This window comes from Pteropus vampyrus, unplaced genomic scaffold, assembly GCF_000151845.1.
Source record: "Pteropus vampyrus isolate Shadow unplaced genomic scaffold, Pvam_2.0 Scaffold2, whole genome shotgun sequence".
NCBI lineage: Eukaryota > Metazoa > Chordata > Mammalia > Chiroptera > Pteropodidae > Pteropus > Pteropus vampyrus.
In genome coordinates this window covers 12,527,883-12,553,768 of record NW_011888783.1, presented here as the reverse complement: position 1 = coordinate 12,553,768, position 25,886 = coordinate 12,527,883, and the positions used below count along the sequence as shown (strand labels likewise).

At 40.9% G+C, this 25,886-nt stretch overlaps 1 protein-coding gene across 1 annotated transcript in view; it reads right to left on the bottom strand.

The window, feature by feature from the left end:
* Positions 1-1,221: 1,221 nt before the first annotated feature.
* TTN (titin) overlaps positions 1,222-25,886 on the bottom strand; it is a 267,443-nt gene continuing 242,778 nt past the window's right edge. The window contains exons 286-313 of the mRNA XM_011359980.1: positions 25,102-25,389; positions 24,685-24,984; positions 22,521-24,587; positions 22,117-22,419; positions 21,694-21,999; positions 21,292-21,582; positions 20,900-21,196; positions 20,469-20,774; positions 19,268-19,573; positions 18,907-19,188; positions 18,134-18,727; positions 17,720-18,007; positions 17,315-17,614; positions 16,505-16,807; positions 15,624-15,926; positions 14,944-15,528; positions 14,510-14,815; positions 14,096-14,395; positions 12,919-13,494; positions 12,513-12,818; positions 11,558-12,151; positions 6,034-11,459; positions 5,650-5,844; positions 5,366-5,522; positions 3,777-4,468; positions 3,528-3,681; positions 2,685-2,987; positions 1,222-2,543 (exon numbers count right to left, since the gene is read on the bottom strand). Of these exons, the coding sequence (XP_011358282.1) occupies positions 2,245-2,543; positions 2,685-2,987; positions 3,528-3,681; positions 3,777-4,468; positions 5,366-5,522; positions 5,650-5,844; positions 6,034-11,459; positions 11,558-12,151; positions 12,513-12,818; positions 12,919-13,494; positions 14,096-14,395; positions 14,510-14,815; positions 14,944-15,528; positions 15,624-15,926; positions 16,505-16,807; positions 17,315-17,614; positions 17,720-18,007; positions 18,134-18,727; positions 18,907-19,188; positions 19,268-19,573; positions 20,469-20,774; positions 20,900-21,196; positions 21,292-21,582; positions 21,694-21,999; positions 22,117-22,419; positions 22,521-24,587; positions 24,685-24,984; positions 25,102-25,389 (16,427 nt within the window). The 3' untranslated portion in view covers positions 1,222-2,244. The remainder of the gene's footprint in view (positions 2,544-2,684; positions 2,988-3,527; positions 3,682-3,776; positions 4,469-5,365; positions 5,523-5,649; positions 5,845-6,033; positions 11,460-11,557; positions 12,152-12,512; positions 12,819-12,918; positions 13,495-14,095; positions 14,396-14,509; positions 14,816-14,943; positions 15,529-15,623; positions 15,927-16,504; positions 16,808-17,314; positions 17,615-17,719; positions 18,008-18,133; positions 18,728-18,906; positions 19,189-19,267; positions 19,574-20,468; positions 20,775-20,899; positions 21,197-21,291; positions 21,583-21,693; positions 22,000-22,116; positions 22,420-22,520; positions 24,588-24,684; positions 24,985-25,101; positions 25,390-25,886) is intronic.

Genomic DNA, 25,886 nt, shown 5'->3' with positions numbered 1-25,886 from the left:
AATAGGCATTTCAAGTTGTTCGATGGTGTAGTAGGTGCTGTTGATGCCGCTCAGATTCCCCAGGTTTTGTGTACCCGACCTGGCTTCTTAAGTACTGGCTGTTTAACTGCCCTAGTCTGCAGAGATTGCTCTGGCCAAAAGGTCCCCTCACCTGGTTATTCCCGTCCCCCCATCCCTCTTACCCCCATCCCCCAGCTCACAGCTGTAGTCTCTGAATGGTAGATAAGGTGGCCCACAGGGAAGGCCCCTTGCTCCAAAATAGAACCAGCTCTGGTACAACTTATGCTCCCTGTGGGGTCAGGCTCCCGCTGAGCCCACATTTGTGCTTTCGCTGGCTTTCTTCCTCTGCCCTTCCTTCATCACTCTCCTTTTCCTTCTACTGGAGTCCTTGTCTTAGACTCTGCTTTTGGGGAATGTGACTTAAGACAGAATATTTGCTGAATAAATTAATGAAGATCCAAGATCTTCTTTTGGAGAATAAAAATTGACAGTTCATTTGTTTCGGTTTTGGCCACTTGGACTTACATTTAGTAATAATTGTATTTACATTTGCAATTAATGCTTCCATTTAAGAGGCAACTTAGGCAAAGAATCAACTTTATAGGTCTACAATTATGATTATCTAATTGAAGTAGATAAATAACAGATTTTTCTGGCACTAAATATTTTATTATCAAGTATATATCAGTTGTTTTAAAAAGCATAGTAGAACTATGCCATTTAAAATAAATTCTTTAGTTTTAAGGACCTTTATTTGTTCTACACCAATTTGGAGCAGCAATAGTCAATGTCACCTGCACAACTGATCATCTTCCTTGAACTTGTCATTTCTTTTCACTACCCTCCTTGAGAGACAAGGTCCATATCATCTCGCTCATGTTTGAGTTGACCTTGTGTCTAGCACAAAATACTGTAGATATTTAATATCTTTGATGGATTTAGCTCCCATAAAAATATTTTTCTTGATAAGTTTAGAAGTTTAATTATTTGGGGGGATTGTTTTGTTAACTTTTAGTAAATTTATGCATGAGAATCCTATCTATGTTTTTAAAAATTGTTGAATACATTCAACACCGTAATTTAAACATTTGCTTTAACAACTTATGAACGTGGTCTATTTTGAACTTGAGTTGCTTGATCCTATGAGCGTTTCTGTGATTTGTGAAGGCGCATACCTTCCCAACCCCAGAATTTCAAAGAAAACAACCAACCATACATTTTGAGGTGCAGATAGCTTGCTTTATTTTGTTGTTACTATCTCAAGGAGGTCTAACAATTATAACTACAATTGAATTTATACTTGCATTAGAAGAACTACATCAAATTGATATTTCGGGCAGTTAGTAATGTTGTTTTAAATTTAACGACAGCTTTTTTTTTTTTTCCTTCTTGTTGTTGTTATATTTAGCTGTGGCTCATTGCTTAGTTGCCCCAGTTTCTCAGGTGTAATTTAAATTTAGAGCTACCACACGAAAGCGTTGGCTGCACCCAGAGACCTCCAAGAGTTGGCACTGCTCCGACATAGGAATACTTGAATAGCTTGGTTAATGAGGGGATGGCCAGGCGATGTTACTTTTCCAAGCTACCCAGGCACTCTCTATGGTCAGAGACAGTGTAGAATGAGCGAACAAAGTGCTGGCCGTTGCACTTTGCTCTGGTAATATTTAAGTCATGATAATTTTGAGTGTGACATCGTCAGAGAAAATGTAAGACGTTCAAGTGTTGCTTACAGGAGGGTAAATGCAAACATCACCAATGCCTTACATTTCTGATTCAGCAGGTATTGGTGCACTTATCAGGTGACGTGCACAGCATTATCTTTTAGGTGGGTAAGATATCTCTTCAATGGGGATTTTCTCAACCCACTGAGGCATACTTAGACATCAACATTATGTTGAGGCACAAAGATTGATTAAGTGTTGAGCAGGGTATTCGTTCCATAAGAAACTTTCTCCTCCTATCAGTTTCAAAAGTTACATTGTAAAATGTCATAAAATAAATGGTACAAAACTTTATAACCGTTAATGCGGCTATATACAGTATGTACATGTCGCTAGAAAATGTGTAATATTCTTAGGTCAACAATTACGAAAAGATTGAAATGCATAATTTTGAACTTCGACTCATTGAGGTTGATACAAAACTACTTTTCTTCCTCCTTAATATTTACAGATCAGAAAGATTAGTCCATGTGAATTGTTTGTGAAAGGTTAAGTATGAGTGAGTATGAGAGCACAGGCCCTCTTAAATGGATCGAATATTTATATTCACAGTAGCAGAGTCAGATCCAAATTCATTCCCTAAGCTCAGGGTATAAAGTCCACCATCCTGTTTCTGTACGTCCATGATGATCAGAGTCGTCAGGTCATCTGTGTTTTCAATATGGAATCTCCCTTGTTGTTCTTGATTTTGGATTTTTCTTCCACCACAGGACCATGTTATTTCCGGGGTAGGCTCACCCGTAAAAGCACAGGCTACTGTTAAAACTTTGCCCTCCTCAATGCTGATGTCAGAGGGAAGAGCTTCAATTTTAGGTGGAATTCCTTTGTGGAACAGCAACAACAAAAAAGTTTTAGGATCACTGAAAAAACAATGGTTTGCTTTCTACTGAATTATTATGTACTAAAGACTATACCATTATGCTACAATGCTTGTCTACCTCTACCAGTAATTTTATTGCTCACCTCTTATGCCTGCTTTAAGCATTCTACTAGTTGAGCTTTCCAGTTGTGTCATACTAGATTTTCCCATAAAACTGCTGGAACTCATTTCTACAAAGGACTGTTGCATGGAGGACATGCTTTGGGCAGACATGCTTGCAAATTTCATTTCAGTCATGCTGCTAGCACTGCTGCTGCTGAAACTGCTGAAGGAGGCCTCCTGCTTAGAGGCAGACATTTGGACTGACTGAGACGAGAAGCTTCCTTGCAAGCTTGTGTCACCACTTGTCCTCAATACTACCTCTCTGGGAGGCTCTTCAACTAGAGCTGTGGAGCATAGCAGATACACAGTGAACATTAATGACATCCGGTTAATTGGTGACATTTGACACTGACTTACAGAAATAGAAAACTTAAACACAGAAAAACGTAACCCGAACAATTGGCTGTGGAAGCATAAGCAAATACATACATACATACATTTGTCAAGAGCTAGCTCAATGTCTCCAAGAAACGAATCCTTATATTTCTATCATCACATTACATGCAGGTGCTAGAATCACCAGGAGAAAAATGATTAGTCATGTAGAAAATAACATATTGTGCATTCTGAAAATAAGTGTAACAGAGTTGGTAGCTTTGCTTTGAAAGTTAACTTATCCACATTTCTGTTTAGCTGCAAAGAAACTTTGACTGTCAAATTGATTTCACACAGGAGGCCTTTCACATAGAATTTCATGAAGCTCCTGAGAGTTTGCTGCGCTTAGAAAACAAAGGCAAAAAAAAAAAAAAAAAAAAGAAAAAGAAAAAGAAAAAAAACGCATAAAGGCCTTCAGCAGATAAGGAAAATGGCAAAGATATACTTACGAAGGACCGTTAAGGAAGCAGTAGCTGAACATTGGCCACGGAAATTTTTGGCTTTAATTGTGTACTTTCCACTGTCACTTACTGATGCGTTTCGGATTTCAAGAGAATATACATTTCTGGAGCGACTTACGCTGATATTTGAAGAAACAGAAATCTAAAAAGAAGAAGAAAAAGTGTTACTTTGAATTTGTCAGGAGCGGATGTAGTATTTAGAATTTTCTTCAATAATAAATTAATAATTAAACTTACTGGCAGGTTGTTTTTAAACCATTCAATTTCAGGGGAGGGCTCACCACTGATTTCACAAGAAAAGAGAACATTTTGTCCTTCATTAATATTTTGAGATCTGGGCTGTGAGATGAAGGCTGGAGCATTTGAGAGTTCTTTGCTCAAGGTCAAGTCGTACTGACACTTGATGATTCCTTGACTGGTTTTGCCAATGCAGGTGAGTATTCCTTCATCTTTGTGACTGGCCTGCTTGATGGTTAGGGTCTGATCGCTGCCCGAGATACCGTATCTGTACTCCTCGGAGTTAGTGAGTTCCACTCCATTCAGTACCCATTTCACATCAGTGGCACCAGCAATGTTGGCTTTTAAAGTCACTTTCTGACCATCGGTTATGTTCATCTGAGTAGAAAATGCTTTAATTTCAGCTTGAGTTCTGATTTCTTCTGATGCCTGTGATGTTTTAGTGATTTCCTCATGGACAATGGATTTCTCTGTGGAGGCTGCTTCTGATTTCTTGACTTTTTCAGAAATCATAACTTTTGAAGCTTCTTCTTTGAGGGCTAATTTTTCTTGAGATTTCACCTCTGACGTCTTGATTTGTTCAGAAATTAGGGCTTTTTGGGAAATTTCCTCTTCGACAACTGCCTTCTTTTGGGATGTAATTTCAGAGGTCTTCTGTGTAGATACTTTCTGTGTCTCTGTGTCTTTTACAGCTAAAAAAACCACCACCCTTTTAGGGCAACTTTATTTGGAAGGGGGCCCCCCCTTTTCTTTTTTTGGTTTTTGCAGTTGATTATTTTCCAAGGGGGAAAAAAATGTTGACTTCTATATGCAGTGTACGTAATATCTAATTTTTCTCAGTATCAATCTTGGAAAATTGTCATGCATGACTTTTGGGATCAGCGTCATGATTCTTTAAGCTAAACTAAATTGAAGATGATTCTTATGATTTAAGAAAGAAAAAGTCTTGAAAAGAATAGTCAAAGGATTTAGGAGATGTGATTAATAAAAAATGAATTATGTTTTAGAAGACTGAGATGAAAGCAAAGTAATTTTAATTGGGAAAACATATAGCTCTTTCATTAACTTAGCAAGAGTGAAGGTTTGGGGAAGAAGTACCGTTTTGTATATTCACCTGACTTTATTCTTAAACATTCCTGGGAGCAGGGGCTGGACTTATGGAATCTTATATAACACCACATACAAGTAGGCCCTTAATACATGCTTTTTATGTAAATCTAAAAGTACATGCTAACTTCAAATATGTGTATTTCCACATTTGTAGACAAATAGTATTCTGGAATTTGGAAAAAAGTTTTATTTTTAAAAATTTCTTATTTATTTAATTTTTTAAGCGCCTATAGCCCCCGGTATCCCCAGGTGGTCTCCCATCCAAGTACTAACTAGGCTCGACCCTACTTAGCTTCTGAGATCAGGCATGTTCAGGGTGGCATGGCCGTAGATGTGGAAAACAGTTTTAGTACTTTCTCTCGTGTGTGTGTGTGTGTGTGTGTGTGTGTGTGTGTGTGTGTGTGTGAGGGAGAGTGTTTAGAAATGTTTCCTTAATATCGTCTTCTGAAAAATGTTGGTAAGAACAAAAGCCAACTTACCTTTTATGGTTAATTTGCAGCTAGAGGACACAGATCCAGCTGAATTTGTTACTGTACAAGTATAAAGCCCACTGTCAGAAGTATCAGTCTTATGAATTTCTAAGAAGAATCCTCCTTTGTCTTCAGAGAGTTTATATTTACCTCCTTGTGCAATAGCCTGTAGAATGTAAATGATTTGAGTTTTAAAAAGTGATTTAATTTTTAACTTTATTTGGGAAATGGGGATGAGGGAAGAGTTTAGTTCTTTAGAAGATAAACTTAAAGAACATTTAAGAACTGGTTACCTTTCCATCCTTTGTCCAGATGACAGTTGGCTGGGGTTCTCCAGTAACTTTAACTGTAAACTTAGCATCGCTGTCTGAGGAAACAGTTGTATCCTGAAGCCCAGTAACAATTACTGGTTTTGAGGAAATTGGTTCAGGAGCTTTTGGTTCAGTTTTCTTGGTTTCTGTTGACTCGGCAGTTTTCTGAGCCAATTTCTTAGTTTCTGTTGACTCAGCAGTTTTCTGAGCCAATGTCTTAGTTTCTGTTGATTCAGCAGTTTTCTGAGCCGATTTCTTAGTTTCTGTTGACTCAGCAGTTTTCTGAGCCAATGTCTTAGTTTCTGTTGACTCAGCAGTTTTCTGAGCCAATGTCTTAGTTTCTGTTGATTCAGCAGTTTTCTGAGCTGATTTCTTAGTTTCTGATATGCTTGACACTTGCTCATGGATACTCTTAAAAGCTTGTCCCATAAACTGGAAGTTAGTTTTGGAAGTTCCACCTTCACCAGAAACCTCACAAACATATTCTCCGCAATCGGATTCAGTGAGGTTATGGATTTTGAGCTCATAGGTACCATCAGCAGAATAATGAAACTGATAATGCCCATTTTCCTTCAGTTTCTTGCCATCTTTATACCAGCTGACCTCTTTTGCACATAATGCACTACTTTCGACTGCACAGGTCAGCTTTGCAATATCTTTAACAGCTTCTGCTTTCAGGGACTGAGTTATCTTTGGTGGGGCAGAGACTGGCAGCTGCTGAACTTTCTCTGTTGGCGTGCGTTTTGTCTCTGTGGGTGATACGACTTTTGGCCGAGAAGTCACCGGTTCTGGGGATTTCACTCGTTTTGGAGGCTTACCTCCTTCTGGGGATTTCACCCGGGGCTCTGGGGATTTGACCCTCGGTGGCGATGTCACAGCCTTTTCGGTAACCCTGGACTTTTGAATAGACAGAGTAAACTGTGCTTCTTGCCTCCCTTCACTGTTTTCTACCACCACGCTGTAGCTGCCCTCATCGGAAGCCTGGACTGAAGAGATCTCAAAGGTTGATTTGTACTTTGTGGTGGTCACTTGGTGGTGGGTGGACGTACTGATCACTTGTCCTCCACGCAGCCAGGTCACGGTTGGCACTGGTTCACCGTCTGTGTCGCAAGAAAACCTCGCCGACTCGCCTTCATAGATGGTTAAGGACCTTGGCTTGGTTAGAATTCTTGCTGCCAAAGTTGACTTGATCTTTCTCTGTGTGGATTTTTCCTCCAGCGACTTTTCTTCTACTGCAGCCCTTCTCATTTCTGCAGATGCATGGTGTTCATATGATGAGAGACTTTCCCTCGTCTCAGTCATCTGTGATTTCATTTCCCTGACCGAAGAGGAAGCTTCCATCTCAGATGTTTTCTTGAACGATGAAACTGCATATGCCTCTGTCTTTGTCAGCTCAGGAAAAACAGATCGGGGGACATCCTCGTCTCTGCGCCGGGAAGCGTAGGTGGTGTAGTCGCCTCCTGTTACGTCCAGGGTCGCGTAGTCAGAAGCTTCCCCTTTGTAGTTGGTGCACACAGCACGGTATGTTCCGCTGTCATCAATGTGACAGTCTAGAATTTCCAGAGTCAGGACCCCACTCGTGTTGGTGTAATGAATCTTACTGCTCTCTTGCAGTTCCACGCCATTGTGGTACCATTTAACCTCGGCAGTTGGCTTAGACTGAACGTTTAAGATAAAACGTGTATTTTGGCCACATGGTACCCTGTGGGAGCGCATTCTCAGTGTGATTCGAGGGGCATGGTCCAGTGTAAAAGGCTGCTGACTCAAAACTTCATACTTTCTTTCTGATGTCTTCTGAGTCTTCAAAGCAGCTTTCATGGACTCGTACCTGGAAAAAATATCAAATCTTGCTGACCTCTCAAATCTTGAGAGTGATCTCTCACTAGACACAGGGCTGGGGGAACGTGGGCGAGTTCTCTCTGGAGTAGGAGACCTTCTTTCTGTGTCATCTTCATATTCCTCAGCCGGCCGTGGACGTGACCGGATCAGCTCCGACACCGGCCGCATTAATTCAATGTAAGTTGGAGACAGGGACCGCCGCCGTCTCAGTAGTCTAGACACAGATGAGGATGACTCTCTTTGAGCATGTTTTGTGATTTCATATTCCTCCTCAATTTCTGTTATTTCTGTTACTTCTCTTTGTCGTCTTGATTTCTTTCTAGACTTTTCTTCCTTTGACATGTGGTCAAGCTCGCTTTTGTATTCTGAGAGACGCTGGGTGGTTGTAACTGGACGAAGCAACTCTTCGTCCTCTTTCTCAGCCATGATCCTTTGCCGTTGTTTCGGTTGTCTGTATGAGGCCTGGGCATGCCGTTCCCGCAGCTCTGCGTAACTTGTACTAGTCTCAGCCTTCGCTGGGATATGATAGGTTGAATATCTGAAGTCTTTTCTTGTTTCCTCCACCTTGACGTGAGCTCGTGGTGAAGAGTAACGCAGACTAGAAAGCTCAAAACGTGGAGGGCTTCGGCTTGGGGGTGAAGCTGAAAAACCTAATTCAAGCTCTTCTTCAAGACGCAGCCTCTCTTCCTCTGTTCTTTTCATTGCCAAGTAGTCATCAATGGGAAGGAGTAATTCTTCATCTGAAATGTCACCGAGAGAACGTCTTCTAGGTCTGTAATAGAAAGTATAATCAGGAGAAGGTGTACGCCGGCGAGCTGGTCTCACCATTTCAAGATCATCTTGGGTCAGTTTGGGAATACGCCACTTAGGTCTGTATTGATCTGTAAAGCGTGGAAGAGGCGTCACATAGAACTGTTCCCATCTTGAAAGGCGGATGCGCTTGGGTCTTTTCTGTACGACTCTGTCAATTTTCCCAGGCATTTCAAATTGATCACGTATTTTTTTGTACCATTTCATGTCAGACATAGGCACAAACTGCTTAATGCGTTGGTCTTCTTCTATGACGGTCTTTTTGTGCTTGCGTGGCTCTGGTACTTCATAAGGCATACGAAGTTTCCTCTCTTCCTTCTTTTCTTCTGTCTCAAGTCGGAATTCCCCCTTCACGGTCTTGGTGCTTACAGCTGGCTTGTAAAGAATGGCAGCTTCTCTCAGAGCCTCTTGGGCTACCTGTGTCAGTGGCACGGTTTCAGTTCCAGAAAGAATTTCAGCCATTCTTAATGTCTTGTCAATCTGCTTTTGTACGTGCCGTTCACGCTCCTCTTGACTCTTGAATTCTTGTTTGACGTACCTCAAGCGTTCCACTTTTAGGTGAGCCTGGCAGCTGGTGGATCCTGCTGTGTTTGTGGCTGTGACCCTATAATAACCAGTGTCTTCAGGCAAAGTATCCCGGATGTGCAAAGCATAATAATCCAAGCCTTCGTGGATAATTTCAATGTTAGGCCCAAGGGACAGTGGCTTACCATCTTTCTCCCATTTCAATGTTGGCGAGGGGATGCCAGACACTCTGATCTCAAAGCAGACACTTTGGCCTTCTTGGCATTCTGCATTTGCCAGTAGCCGTTTGAACATGGGTCTTAATGTTGTGTCTGTTGGAGGTGGATGTGGGGTTACTGTCAACTTTGCTTTACAGCTGTCCTCACCGTATTTGTTCTTTGCCACAACAGTATATTCAGCATCATCATCGGTAGTTACACTGTTGATCGTTAATTGGTAAAGACCTTTGTCGGACTCAAATGTGTACTTCTTATCATCATCACCTGGTTTGATTTTCTGACCCGATTTATACCATGTTACACGGGGTTCTGGGTGGACAGTGATAGTTACTCCAAACCGGACATTTTCACCCACGTAAGCTGTCTTATTATAGAGAGGCAGGGTGAATTCTGGTGGCCTTTCCAGGAGTCTCATGGTATCTGTTCTGCGCTTAATTTTCTTCATGATTCTACGGCAGTAATAGTCATAAACTTCTCTCACTCCTTTAACAAATAGCTCTGCATAAGAACTGTCTTCACCATAGTCATTGACGACTTTGCATCTGTAGGTACCATCATCGAATTTAGTAATGTCTTTGAGATACATGGTGGCCACTCCATCTTCATAGGTGATTTCATATTTCTCACTGTTCTCTAGCTGTCTGACACCAAAGTACCAGGTCACTTGGGTAGACTGATCATAATTTTCAATTTTGCAGACGTATTTGACATATCCTCCTTCTTCGCCAACTGCATGCATTATCTGCCCAGAAATCGGGCCAATTTCAATGGACGCTACTTTAACTTTAGCAACACTCACTCCCTTCTGAGATCGAATTGCTCCACCGCAGGAGATCCGGGCTGCTGACACAACCATGTTTAGGTCTTTCTTGATCAGAGTGTGATAGTAACGCCGGTGTTTTAATGTTCTGATAACTTTAGTACTGACTCTTTCTATCTTCTGCTTCAGCCACGGGTGCTGGAGTGCCTCAGATGCTGTCATGCGAGATTTTCTCTCTTTCACTAAAAGCCGGTCAACAAAATCCATGGCTTCAAGGCTGATCTCTTTGAATGCTTCTTCATCAAAAGTATATTCAGCATTCATGATGTTCTCAATGATCTGTTGGTTAGTTTCAGCCAGGAATGGATTGATACCACTCAACAGCACATACACCAGTGTTCCAAGTGACCACATGTCTGTGGCTGTGCTGACAACATCATGCTGATGGACTTCAGGTGCATAGTATTCAGGAGCAGTGAACAGAAGCCTAAAGTTGTCCCCTGGCTTCAGCTGACGGGCTTGACCAAATTCTATGATTTTAATGGTAGAGCTCCTTCTGGTTTGGTAAATGATATTTTCTGGTCTAATGTCAAAGTGTCCAATACTTTGACTATGTAAGAACTCAAGAGCTTCACAAACCTGGCGAACATAACTTACAATTTCTCTTTCATTCAGTTCAAAAGCACTTGTGTTAATGCGTTCAAATATGTCAAGTCCTGATATGAACTCAAAGATCATGACTAATTCTTCCATGCTTTCAAATGATTCATGGAGGTATAAGATGTTTCTGTGCCTAGCAATGTTAAGAATGGAAATTTCTTTCTTCACCAAAACCTGATCAGTCCCTTTGACTTTAACAAATTTGGCCATGTATGTCTTCTTTGAGGATGTTTCAACACAACGGTGAACGATTCCAAACTGACCACGCCCAAGATCTTCGGCAATCATATATTTCTCATAGAGTTCCTTGGTTGAAGAGTGAGATGCTTTAGTCATGGAAACTTCCCTGGTTTCATCTACCTCTTCATCATAGTTCATGGCTCTGGTCTTATCTTCTTTGGTTATGGTTGGTTCTGAAGGCTCAGAAGGCTTGCTCAGGCCAAATTTATTTTCAGCTATTACACGGAACTGGTAACTTGTTTTTCCAAATAGGTTGATCACGGTATAACGTGTTTCTCGGGCCTGTCCTACACGGAGCCATCTTTCTGCGGTAGTTGCGCATTTTTCAACAATGTAGTTGGTGATTTTGCTGCCACCATCAGAAGCAGGCTCAGTCCAGGTTAAGTTGACAGAATCTCGTGAGATGTCACTAACTTTGACTCCTCTGGGTGGGTCAGGAACATCAGCCACATCCAGTTCAACTGTCTTCTGATCAATTCCAAATCTGTTTTTAGCACAGACCACATAGAAACCAGCATCTTTTCTCTCCACTCCATTGAGGAAAACAAGTGATGTGAAAGATCTTGTGACGATAACTTGATAGTGGCCATTATTGTCGATGAGGTCTTGTCCTTTCTGCCAGGTGATCACGGGGTCTGGTTTGCCACTGAAAGGGATCTTGATGCTGATTACCTCACCTCGGAGAGCGTGAACTGCTCCCATGCCTTCAAGAGTTTTTGGCAAGTGTATCTTAGCTGGAACTATATCAGAATAAAAGGAAAAAAGAATATAATTTAGCAATACCTAATTAATAATATGTCATCTAGCACCATACTTATGTTCACTGATTTGTTTTTACCTTCCACTTCCAAGGAGGCAGTGCCAGACACAGATCCCCCTTGGTTGGTAGCTCTGACTTGGTAAACTGTGGCATCATCATCCGTGACACTTGCAATGATGAGCTGGTGGTAGCCACCCTTAAACTCTTGAATCCTGTACTTTAATCCATCTGCAATGATTTCTTTGCCTTGTCTGAACCATTTCACAATAGGTTTTGGATGACCAGTCACTTTGCAGACCAAAGTAGCATTGCTCTGGTATCTGACATTTAGATTTCTTAGTTCCTCTTTAAAGTGTGGTGCCTGAATTGGGACATCAGATTGGGGAGTGACAGGTTCTGATATTTCACTCCACTCACTTTCCCCACCTAAGTTTTCGCATTTCACACGGAACTCATATTCGAGACCTTCAATAAGGTTTTGCACTGAAAAGACAGTTTCTCGAATTTCTTCTGTTGTCACAGCAATCCACTTATTCTGCTTCTTTTCACGCTTCTCAAGGTAGTAATTTCTAATCTTTGCACCTCCATCACTGGCAGGTGGCTTCCAAGACACAACACAAGAATCTTTTGTGATAGCAGTAATAGTTGGTTTGCCAGGAGCACTTGGCTTTTCTATTTAAAACAAAAACAAATAAGATTTGAGTCATGAGGTGAAACAAGCAGCTTTATTAAAAGCTTTTTTTTTTTTAAATGTTATCAACTTAAAGTTGTACTAAGAATAGCTATTCCAGAAAAAAGAAATGGGTTACCTTATGTTAAGAAACCTATCAAAATACAAAGTTCCTTTTTAAGGAAGAAGGGATAGGGTATATATTAGCCCTTTTAGATATACAAAAATTCAGTTTAAGTGAGATAAAAGGCGCGCGTGCTTTACTTGAATCTTGCTATTTCCTTCCAAAATTTATTTCTGTTACAAAGAGTTTTATGTAAAGATGGAATTCTGCCATGTGGAGATTATAGAGGTTGTACTCACCAAATGGACTCTTAATGATCACAACTGAGGAGACTTCTAGAGGGTCACTGATGCCAAAAGTGTTCTGAGCTGAAACCCGGAAGTAATAGCCAGCATTTTCTGTGAGGTTCACAATTCTACAGGATGTCACTGAGATGGCTGAAGACACCAATTGCCATTCAGCCCCTTCCCTGGCCTCACATTTCTCCACCACATAATTGGTGATCCAGGAGCCTCCATCATCTGCCGGTGGTTTCCAACTGATCATCACAGAGTTCTTCAATAGAGCTTCAATCACAATCGGTCCTGTAGGTTTGTCTGGTTTATCTGTTGGGAGAAATACAATAGTGGTGGTTTTTGTAGCATGTGTCCCAAGATATTTTTTTTCCTTTAAACATAAAAAATACTGAAAATGAAAATAAAATACCTTGTATTTCCACATCAAGAATGGCATCAACCGTTCCGAAAATGTTGCTGAGCTGAACTTTGTATTTCCCAGCATGAGTCTTACGCTGGACATTCTTCATGACGAGATGAGTATAGTGCTCAGTGTTTTCAATAGCAGTGTGTTCTGAGTTTTGCAAAAGTTTCTGGCCACGGAACCAAGTGATGGCAGGTACTGGACGACCAATGTACATAACGTGAAGTCGAAGTGTCGAACCCACAGCCCCATAATATTTCTCCTTCAGCGGATAACCGGGATGGAACTGTGGTGATGCCTGCAGGAGAAGTTTACTACTGGTTTCTACTTCTCCAACCTCATTAGTAGCTATGCAGGTATAAACACCTTCATCTTCTTGTTCCTCTGTCATTACTGTCAGAGTATGTGTACGTCCGTCTGAAGACATTTTGTACTTCCGGCTTTGTATGAGCTCCTTACCAAATCGGTACCATTTAATGTCAGGAAGAGGCCTTCCAACAATCTGGCATGAGAGTTGAGCAGCTTCACCCAATTTGGTGGTAACATCCGCCATTTCTTTGCGTACTCCTGGGGCCTCTCCAGCTGAAGGATAGGAAAGATAATATTAATGCATTGTTGTTACTACTGAATCTATAATCCTCTATTCTTTGTATATCAGGAATGAATTTATCCTATCGACTAACACTTTATTAGATACCATGATTTACATGAGTCTAATTCTTAAAAAATCTTTGCAGTGATTTTCTTATTATATAGAGTGACTTTTCTCTTTAGGATTGGTAGGTATTAACGATGTATAGGGTTTTGGGAAAACAGGAATTCTCTATAAATCTGTAGTATCTTTGCCATTACTTAAGTTCACTGAAGTAGGATACATTTGTTGACCCTTTATGTCTTGTTAGGAACTATTAAAAAAAGAAAACATTGCATTCCAGGGAGATATTGTTCTAGGAATGTGCTCAGTTCACTGCACCTAACTTCTACTGAAGTTATGTGCTTAGAATGGCTTCCTATAGAATGTATCAACTTTTCCCTGCGGGAGCATATGCCAAGGTGAGTGATTCTTTCCAAACACTTGCTCACCAATACAGCTTTCTGGAGATCTACTTAGTACCGAGGAGGAATTAGCTTTAACATGTTACTTAGTTTGTAAATCATAAACAGAGAACTAATGGCTACTTACATGTTAGTTTCGTCTTTACAGACATAGCGGTTCTTCGAGGTCTGCTAAGCCCAGTCTCATTCTCAGCAAAAACTCTGAATTCATATTCAGTAGCTTCTAGCAAACCCCCTATTGTGAATTGCCTGTCCTTGATGCGGTCTTTATTGCTCTTCTTCCAGGCACTGTCTCCAGATTGTCTATATTCAACCCAGTATCCGAGGATGTCTTTGCCACCATCACATTCAGGTTTCTCCCACTGTAGAGTGACACTATCTTTGGATATTGAAAGAATCTCAAGTTCTCCGGGTTGGCTTGGCTTATCTGAAATATTTTAAACAATTGAAAAGGAAATCAGCTTTACTGCTGAAATAAAAGAAAAAGACCAAAGATGGCTTGCCTCTCTGATTTTAACCCCTTCAGAAACTCTCTCCTTACCAAACGGATCTTTGCAAACAACTGGTTCAGAAGCAGGGCTGGTCTCGCTTAGGCCAACGTCATTCTGTGCGATGATGCGGAACTGATATTCGGCATCAGGAACAAGCCCCGTGACAGTGTACATGGTGGTCGTTATCTGAGTCTTGTTGTGCCTGACCCACTTGTCAGTAGATGTCTCCTTGCGTTCGATGTAGTAGCCGGTGACTCGAGACCCACCATCGTCTTTGGGTCGGGACCAGGACAGGCTGACGGAACTCTTGGTCACATCGAGGATTTCCGGAGGATTGCTTGGAGGCTCTGGAGGATCTAGAGATACAAGTGGAAAACAAACACGTGTTAGAGCACAGTCCCAAATCTTGTAAGCTGACGGCTTTTATTTCAAAACAAAAGAGTACTGAAAGAATTTTCAGTGTTGTGGTTGGAAGAGTACTTACTCAGTGGTGTTTTTGGTATGACTGGTTCTTCAGATTTCAGGGGTTTGCTGATGCCGAACTGGTTTTCTGCTGAAACACGGAAGTGGTATTCCACATTTTCTTTGAGGCCTTTTACCACCAGAGATGTACCTCGAACTCTGGAATCAATGGTATACCAGGCAGCTTTAGGCACTTCTCGTCTCTCAAGGATGTAGCCTAAGATGTCGGCACCACCATCATCGGCAGGGGGTCTCCAACTGACCCTTACAGAGCGAGCTTGTATGTCGTCATATTCAAGTGGCCCTTCTGGAGCGTTGGGACTTCCTATCACCCTGACCTTGATGTAAACAGCCTTCTTGCCACATTTGTTTTCCAGAACCAGGTCATAAGTGCCAGAATCATCCCTGACCGCTTCTTTGATTACAAGCTCAGTGTGTGTTTCAGAGGTTGCAATCATGGCACGCTTACTAATATCTTGGCCTTCCTTGGTCCATTTACATATTGGGTATGGTTTTCCTTTGATTGGTATGGTAAGTCTGATGACTCCACCTTGTCTTACAAAGATACCTTCCTGGTATCTTTCATCAAGTTCATAATCAGGATATTCTGGGGAAAAAGGTACAGTTACAATTAGTATTTGTTTGGGGAGGAAATAAGTCTTAAGGCAATTATAGCAGAAAGTAAATGATCGTATGTCGTACCAAGCATTTCAGTGACTTTGACTGTTCCTGGTACCTCAGCGGGCTCCCCAGGTCCACCGGCATTACAAGCTAGAACACGGAATCTGTATTCAGCGCCCTGAGGTAGATGTGTTAGCGTATACTCCCGAATCTTGGTTGGGGTGGTGTTACATTTGGTCCATTCATGTTGATCTACTTTTTGCATTTCAATCAAGTAGCCTGTGACTTTAGATCCTCCTTCATCTTCTGGAACACTCCAGGCCAGGGAGACTGATGTTCTTGTTGTATCAGTAACTCTTGGATTTTGTGGCTTTCCTGGGGGAGCTGGGAATAAGAATTAGACAACAACATAATTGTTATAGTTGCTGCAAAGTTGAAAATCAGCTGTGCCATCTAACAAATCCAGTGAGTTGTGGAAACATGGCCTGTTAGCATTAGAATTTTTTTTTGTTTTATAAAAATTTCATTTGTTTTATTGGTTAAAAATACTTAAAGTTCTTGCTTTTTCTTTTGTCTTAAGTGTGCTTTATTTATGATCACCACTACTAACTTACATTTATCATCATTTTTTAAAGTGTGTTGGAAATATTAACTTGTTTGAAAATTTTAACTGTGATGTGACATATATCAGGAGTCCCATTTTAAAGAGGGGGAAATAGGCTCAAGAGACGAATAAAAAGTTATTTGCCAAAAGCTGCTAAGGGCTGGAGTAGGGAGGATCGGATTGATGACAAAGGGATATAAGCAAACTTTTGGGCTGATGGAAATATTCTATATTTTGTTTGTGGTGGTGGGCATACAATAGCACATTTTTCAAAACTTATAGAATTATGCATTTCAGAAAGGTAAATTTTACTCCATTAAATTATACCTAAATAAACTCGACATACAAAATGTATTACCTATTGGATCCATGGCAACGACGGGTTTAGAAGGACGACTTGGCTTTCCAGTCCCTCTCATATTAATGGCTGTGACACGGTGTTCATATTCTAAGCCTTCAATAAGGCCAGTGGAACGGTACCGTGTCATTGTCACTGGTACTTTATTTACACGAACCCATCTATCTGCTCTCACTTCTTTGCGCTCCACAATATATCCAGTCACTTGGGAGCCACCATCATCTTCTGGTGGATACCAAGTAAGTGTCATGCCATCACGGGACACATCAAATATCTGTAATGTTTCTGGAGGTCCCGGAATATCTGTAGCAGAACAGAGGTAAATGCAATACGGCAATATGAATAAATTAAAATAAAGACTCATATATTTGTACAAGTGCGTCTTACCATTTTAAGTGGTATATAAGACTCTCGTAACTATAGTTCCAGTGTATTCATTTTTTTACTTTTCTTACTGTTCCTCATTTTCTTTAATTTTGTAAACATTTATTAAGCACGCATTCTGTATTTTTTCTCACTATAACATAGCCAGTCTGTCCTTCCTTCCCTCCCTCAATTCTTTCTTCTTTCCCTTGCCCCCTTCCATCTATTCATTTCTAATGCCCTCCTCCTCTTTCTTTCATTAGAAAAAAAAAAAATCTAACCATGTTGAAAACCTCCAAGAAAAGTATATTTAGAAATCTTAGAAAGACCCTGAGTTAATTTTGTGACCTATCTTTACTTACATTAGGGCACATTCAAAACAAATCCCTTTTTGTTAACATTCAGAATCAGAGGTGAGGAGAATGGTGGAAGGGCCCAAGGACTTACTGATGCTGCTGCGACATTCTATGACCTCGGACTGCAGGTAAGAGCCAATCCCAAAGCGGTTTGTTGCAGCCACACGGAACACATACTCGTTTCCTTCAGTGAGTCTGGTAAACTTAAATGTTGTTCTAGTCACTGATTCAGACACTGGCAGCCATCCTGGACGATGGGCATCACGTTGTTCTACCACATAACCACTCAACGGAGCACCACCATCCAATTCAGGTGGTTCCCAGGAAATGGTAACTGAAGTGGCATCAATTTCATTAATCTTGATAGGCCCAGTTGGTGGACCAGGCTTGTCTATGAAAGAAAAAGAAATCCAGGAAATTAATTTTCACTTCAAATCAAAATTGGATGACTGAACATCAACAACAACTTGCTTATGTCTTTGTCATATGTGCTTACCGAGAATGATAACTTTAATGGTCTCTGAAGTAGTTCCAGTTACATTTTTCAATTCAAGTGTATATTCTCCAGTATCTCTGATAGTGGTTTCACGGATGGTTAATTTAGCTACTTTTGTATGAGTTTCGACAGTGACACGCTCTGATTCTTTTAGTTTAGAACCAGCAAAGAACCAGGAAGCAGCAGGAGGTGGACGACCAGCGATTGGTATCTCCAGCTCTACTGGTCTGCCAGCTGGGATGTGGATGGTCTTTTGAGGCATTGTAGAAATATCAATTGTTGGCAACACTATGAAAAAGAGATCAGGCATTTATTCTTAAGCGTTATTTCTCATGACACAGTGTCATGAATTCTGAATGTTTTCTTTATTTTACTTTACAATTACTGTTAATTTTTTGGCAATTTAGTACATACCTCTGAGGTCTTGTACAGTCACAGCTGTGACGATCTCTCTTGGTTCTGACACACCTTTCTCATTTTGTGCTCTTACTCTAAATAAGTACTGTTCACCTTCATTTAAGGAAATAACAGTGTGCTCTAGGACTGTGGGTTTTAAGGTGACAACCTTCATCCATCTCTCGGTGCCAGCTTTGCAGGCCTCAAGAACATATCCAGTGAGTCGGCTACCACCATCGTAGAGTGGTTTTTCCCAGGCAAGGGTAACAGTTGATTTGGTGACATCAATCACTTCTAGTTTTGTAGGCACCAAAGGCACTTCTGAGACCAGAACTGCATCAGATGTTTCACAGGGCTCTCCAATGCCATAAATATTTTCTGGCAACACTCTGAAATAGTACATGGTTCCTTCTACAAGTCCAGAAATTCGGTAAAGGGTCTTGCTGCATTTAGTAGTTACTGTTTTGAATGCTCTCATGGCAGCTTCACGTTTCTCAATAATGTAATTGTTGACTGGAGCTCCGCCATCAATTGTGGGGATTTCCCAAGTGATGGTCACAGAATCTCTTGATACTTCCTTAACTTTCACTGAAGGACAGGGACCAGGAGTATCTAAAAAGTAGATTGAAAGAGCCATACTTCTTATTTGTCTAATTGGTTAATAGATTTTTTATTTTTTGCAGGAAAATATACGCAACATAGTTCCTCTCTAGAGAGGTGACGAATCATAGGTCAATGTGTATCTTTTTAGAGGATGTACTCACAGCATCAATTTTCAGACAAATACATACCATATACTTTCACAAGGACTGTTGCTGATTTCTTGCCAGATTGATTTTCAGCTTCAATGGTGTATTTTCCAGCATCATATCGGTTAACTTTGTCCACGATAAGTAAAGAGTAGCTCTCAGTGGTGTCAATAATTGCCCGGTTTGCAAGGTCAATGCCCTTTTTGCTCCATGTAATGACGGGAGGTGGTCTTCCCGATACAGACACCATCAGGCGTAATGAGGCCCCAGCTCTGACAGTCACGGTCTTCTTTAAATCATCTGCAAGCTCAAGATCTGGTATTTCTGGAAAGTAAATGTCAAAAATTAATTCATGAACAGGTATGATGAAAATAATTCACCTAAAATCTTATATTATAAATACCTAGTCTTTCCACGGGCTCAATTTCGGCGACGGCCTCACTGTATTCACTCATACCCTTCACGTTCACAGCAGCAACTCTGAAGGAGTATTTCTGGCCCATTTTAAGGTCTGGCACAGTGAATTCAGTATTTCTTATTGTGGCATTGGTATGTACTCGGTACCACTGATCAGTGTCCTTCTCTTGCATCTCAAGAACATATCCTATGATGTCAGTGCCACCATCATATGTGGGCTTGGTCCATGCCAAACTAATGCTGTGCTTGGTGGTATCCACAACTCTTGGAGCAGAAGGTGGTCCAGGGGTATCTATGGAATTTTAAAAGAGGAATGCAGAAATTACACAAATAAAGAAGTTTTGAGATTTGTATTTTTGGTTTTTAAGAGTCACAGAGGCATTATTGTTCTTCGTCCACATTCACCAAGATAATTTTTGTACCTAGGTTCTTCCGATATTACAGGACAGTACTGTATGCTATAGTATCACTTATTATTATTGTTATTATTACTATTTTAAGAATTAAACTCCTTTAGAAATGTAGATTTTTTTCCCTGTTACTTTGGCTAGCTACATGGTATTCTAGCTAAGCTCATTGTTTAAAGTGTCCTTTCTCAGGGACTTTAGTTGCTCAGCTTTCACAGCATTAATATCACTTGTCACCTCTACATTTCTAATGAGTACAAAAATCAGTTTCTTCTACTTCCCCTATTCAGTCCCAATGATTTATTCCTTAGTTCTTGGGCTCAAACTCTGTACAAGGATTTGACACTTATTTTTGAAGCTCTTGTGACAGTTCTTCTGTTAGATACTTATTAAAATACTAGAAACTATGCTGTGCTAAGCCTCTTCTTAAAAGAGACTTTGTCTTTTTCTTTTCAGTAATTATCATCACTACAATGCATTTTTCTCTATTCTTTGGAAGATTTGTAAAATATATCTCTCTCATATTGGTAGCAGAATAATTACTTTTTTCAGAGATTAAAAAATAATGCAACAATTTTGAGCAATGTAATTACTAACTTATCAACGGAAGTAGTAATTAAAATGTTCTCTGACTTAGACTATATTTGAGATCCCTCTAATAAGCATATGCCTTTCTAGACCATTTACACATTCTACAAGTTCTTGGAAGTGGCATTTTGGAAAATTATTTGTAATAAAGTTTTAATGGGTATTAGTTTAGGTATGATTCTTGGAACTCACATGATGGTTCTCTGCATGAGATAAAGTTGGAAGCTTCACTGGGTTCACTGTTACCAGCAGCATTTACTGCAGTCACCCGGAACTGGTAATCACAACCTTCCATCAGGCCCGTCACCTTCAGCCTGGTATCATACACTACATAGTCTTTGTTGACACGTGTCCAGCGCAAGCTCTTCTTCTCACGTTTGTCCACTAGGTAGTTGCTGATCTCATTGCCACCATCAGATTCAGGTTTTAACCACTGAATGATGATATGCTCTTTGCCAGCTCCAACTTCTTCAGGAATGCCAGGTTGTGATGGAATAGCTGTTTATAGTTTTATGAAAATAAGGGTCAGAATTGCTATGGATATAACCGCTCTCTTCCCCCCAACCCCTTCCCGATTCCATTACATTTCAATTACCAAGTTGTTTAAAAGTGTCAATACTCACTGAATGAGTTTCTGGCTACAATTGGCTGTGATTCAACAGGCACACCAGGGCCATATTTGTTTACCGCGCGCACTCGGAATATGTATTCATTGTTCTTGATGAGTTTGGTAACTACATAGGATAGTGTTGGGCATTCGCCTTCAACAATCACCCAGTTGAGCCTGCTAGTCTCACGTCTCTCCACAATGTAGTGAGTCATTTCTGCTCCTCCATCTTCCTTTGGAAGGTTCCAGGCTAAAGTGCACTTCTCCTCTGTTATTCTGCTGACGGTGAGATTTCCACATGGGCCAGGGGAATCTGAAATGTGTGTAATGACAAGCAATGATAAAGATCTTTCTTTCTGTCAACCCTTGAAAGTGCTATAAAAATAAAAGAACATTTGACATACTTACCAAGAACTTTGACCATAACAGACACAGCCTTGGTCCCACTGGCATTTTTCACTGTTAAGGTGTATTTTCCACTGTCACTTCTGTCACAGAACTTAATCACAGCAGTTGCTCTTTTGCCCGTATATTGCAAAGAGACTTTTTCGCAGAGATCTAGTTCCTTGTCCCCTTTGGTCCAGATAATTTTGGGTTCAGGTTTGCCACCAACTGCGGCATCAAGAACAAGATCTGAGCCTGCTCTGATGGTAACCAGTTCGCCCTGCAATCTGGCATCCAGTTCGGCTTTGGGTGGAGCTGTCATAGGCAAAACAAATGCGAATGAATACATGACAGTTTATTTCATACAAATTGTGACAGTTTAAAGGGAGAACATTGAGTATTTTTTTTTTTTTTTTTTTTTTTTACCGTATTCATCTCTGCAAGTGACAGGCCCTGTAGATTCTGATCCTTTGCTAATTACGCCTGCTGCATTTTTGGCCAATACACGGAATTCATAAGTGTCTCCTTCACTGAGAGCAGTCACAGTGAAGAAATTGTCAGATACGATGGTATAGTTGCACTTCAGCCAGCGACCGTCTCCAACTTCACTGACTGGCTTACGCTCTATGATGTAGCCCACAATCTTGCTGCCTCCATCATACACTGGTGCAGACCAAATCAGTGACACTGTTGATCTTGTGACATCTGTCACCTCTGGTCTTCCTGGTGCATCTGGAAAGGATGCAAAAATAAGATTAAAAAATACAACTCTGAATTCTACTACTACTACTACTGCTACTGCTTTTGCTATGCCACGAAACAAATATACCCTTAAATTTTGATACATACCAACTGGGTTTTGAGCCATCATAGGTCTTGAAGCTTCACTGGCTTTGCTAACGCCTGCGGCATTGAGTGCATATGTTCTGAACTGATATTCCAGTCCTTCTACCAAACCAGTCACTTTGTAGTTGCACTCTAAGCATGGCACCTTGTTTTCTTTCACCCAAAGAATGGTGTTACGTTCTTTCTTCTCAACCCAGTAGCCGATGATTTTACTGCCACCATCATGATAGGGTTCTTCCCAACGAATAGACATGGTGTTGGCAGACACGTGGTAGATTTCAGGTCTGGTAGGAGCGCTCGGTGGGACTAAATATAAACAAAGGCATCAAATATAAATACAATTTTATAAAATTCAGGGGAAACATTTAATAATAGAGACTTTGAAATATGATTTTTATTTTTCTTACCAAATGGATGCTCAGCAATTATTGGTGCTGATTCTAGAGGCTTACTGACGCCAAATCTGTTCTCTGAACTGACACGGAAGGAATATTCCATGTATTTTGTAAGATGAGTGACTTTAATTTGAGTGCGCTTGACACTGGAATTGACAAGCTGCCAGGCTGTTGTTCCTGACTCACGCTTTTCAACTATGTAATTAGTAATGTCAGTGCCTCCATCATCTTTAGGTTCAGCCCATGAAAGGACACATGATTCAGCCGAGACAGATGAGACCTCGATGGGGCCAGTTACTGGACCTGGCCTTCCAATGACTACAACTGTGATGGTAAATGTTTTGACACCAGCTGTATTTTCCAGGGTCAGGAAGTATCTTCCAGAGTCACCTCTCATGCTATCCTTTACAGACAAGGTGGTTCTGTCTTTTGTTGTTGTGATATGCATTCGATCTGTATCCTTTAGTCTCATTTCTTCCAGCTTCCATGTAACTTTGGGGGCAGGACGGCCACTGATTGGCACATCGATGGTAAATGTGCTTCCTGCTTTGCAAGTTATGAGCTGATTGGTAATTCCAGTGAGATCAGCAGTGGGCTCAATTTGAGGTTCCTTGATGATGACAGAAGAGAAGGCTTCCCTGGGTTCACTGTAACCAGCATCATTCTTGGCCTTCACCCGGAATTCATATTCCGTGTTCTCAACCAGGCGATCCACTGTGAGAGTCAGCAGTTTGGTGTGACCAGCTTCAACCCAGAAGTCAGATCCCTTTTGTCTCATTTCGAGCAGGTAGCCAGTGATTCGGCTGCCTCCATCATGGTCAGGTTTAAGCCAAGCTAAGACTGCAGAGGATTTGCTTGTGTCAACGACATCAAGTCTCCTAGGTGGAGCAGGCTGTTCTGTAGCTACCAATGGTTCTGGCATTTCATAGGGTTCACCAACACCATACTCATTTTCTGCAAAAACACGGAAATAGTATGGAACGCCTTCTGTCAGGTCATTGACCTTGAGGATCTGACGAGTGCATTTTTCACTGACAACCTGCCAGCTACGGCGACTTGCTTCTCGTTTCTCTACCACATAGTGATGGATTCTGGCACCACCATCAAGGAGAGGGGCATCCCACATCAGTGTGACAGATCCCCGGGTCACATCTTTGAAGGTAATCGGGCCAGGTGGGCCTGGAGTGTCTAGCACCTTTACGGTGAATGTGATTGACTTACTACCACTGTTGTTTTCTACTGTAAGGGTATATTTCCCTGCGTCATTTCTGTTGCAGTTTTCCACAGTGAGGGTGCTGAAGGAGTCTGTGGTATGGATATCAGCCCGAATGCTAAGGTTAGAGTCGGGTTTGCTCCAGACAGCTGTAGGAGTAGGTCTACCTTGGTAGGCAATGAAAAGGCGAATACTGGCCCCAGCTCTAACGACATGAGTCTGCTTGAAGTTTGCGTCGATGTCTAACTCAGGAGCTGTTAATCGGTCAACTGCTTTAATTGTTCCAGTCACTTCACAGCTGTCTCCTTTCCCAGCACCATTGATAGCACTAACCCGGAATTTGTATTCTTCACCCGCTTGTAGATCTGTGACTGTATATCTTGTTTTCACACATGCCTCTGTATTCACCTTGTGCCAGTCTCCCAAGTCAGCTTTGCACATTTCAATAATATACCCAATTATTTCCATGCCTCCATCAAACACTGGCTTAGACCATTCTAAGCTCACAGTTGTCTTTGATGTGTCTGTCACTTTGACCACAGTGGGAGCACTTGGTGGGCTGACTGGCTCTCTACATTTGATTAATCTTGAGATACCACTGGCAGGTCCTACTCCTGCAGCATTTTCAGCCATGACACGGAATTCATACTCATTGCCCTCTATCAGACCAGTGACTTTGAATCTTGTCTCTGAGATTGGTCGTTTGCTGATCACTTTCACCCATCGTGTGCTTTTCTTTTCTCTCCTTTCAAGGATATAATGTTGAATTTCATTGCCACCATCTGATTCTGGTCTTGCCCATGTCAGGGTAATGCTATTCCCTGTTACGTTACTAGGTTCTGGAGTGCCAGGGGCATCAGGTATAGCTGTAAAATGAGAACAAAGAAAGAAAGAAACCAGTTAGACATGTTTGCTTGGAAGTTAATCTTATGACAGTACTACTTTGTAAAAATAGACACTTACTGTATTGTATTTGAGCAACCACTGGGTCAGAATCAAGTGGTCTGCCAACGCCAAACTTGTTAACTGCAGAAACGCGGAACTGGTATTCATTGCCAGTTATTAGTTTGGTGGCGGTATAGCTGTGGGCTTCACAGTTATCCTCAATGAGCGCCCAAGCAAGTCTGCTGGTTTCTCGTTTTTCAATGAGGTAGTGGGTTACGGGAGCACAGCCGTCATTGAGCGGAGCATCCCACCAGAGGGTCATCTTCTCGCCAGTAATGTTTGTGAATCTTATTGGCCCAACGACTTTTCCTGGGGTATCTATGAGAAAGAAGTTCCAGAGTTATTTTCTTTTCTCTTGTCCATTATAATGCAATCAGGCCTGCCTCTAATCTAAGTCCCATAATTTGTAAGGTTAAGAAGCTATTTGAGAAGTACCTTGCACTTTCACTGTAATTTCTGCTTTTGCAGAGCCAGATACATTTTTGGCTTCCACTTTATATACACCGCGATGGTCCCGAGTAGCATGTCTAACGAAGAGGCTGGTGGATCCAAGGACATCGGTTATTTCTATATTCATCCTCTTTTCAATTTCGACTTCATCTTTGAACCAAGTTACTCGAGGTACTGGTCGTCCTTGCACCAAAGCTTTAATTCTAAGGCTCTCTCCAGACTTAATAATGAGGCCATCGAAGTACTCAGGGCCAAACTCTACTATTGGTGGAACTATAAAAGAAATAGAAATAATATGTATTAATTTGTCTTGATAAAAATATGAATAAACATGTTTTTTATTAGCCCCATATCATAAAGCCTGGAAGGGTAATGCTTGTTCTGTATTATCAAAGGCTATTCTGAAAGCAAGACTGATAATTGAGAATTTAGATTATGGGGTTAAACATTTACATAATATTAGGTTATCTCCTTTGTTATTGTTTGTCATGTTATTTAGCTTGCGTTGCCATTTATAAAAAGAGAAACAAAACTTTTATGGACTATTTACTTCCAAATACTGCTGCATATTTAAACAAGTTCCTGTACAAGGCTATCATCTGCACTCAAGCAAGGCAATGATTATGCTGTTGGATGTACGTTGTATTTTAATAACTTTAGTAAAGATGGACAGTTATTCTTCAGAACCTTTTTCTTTACTTATTATAAATGACTGAAATTACAAAGCTAAAAACTCATTCCCAGTTGCACACTATTTATATGGGAATGGA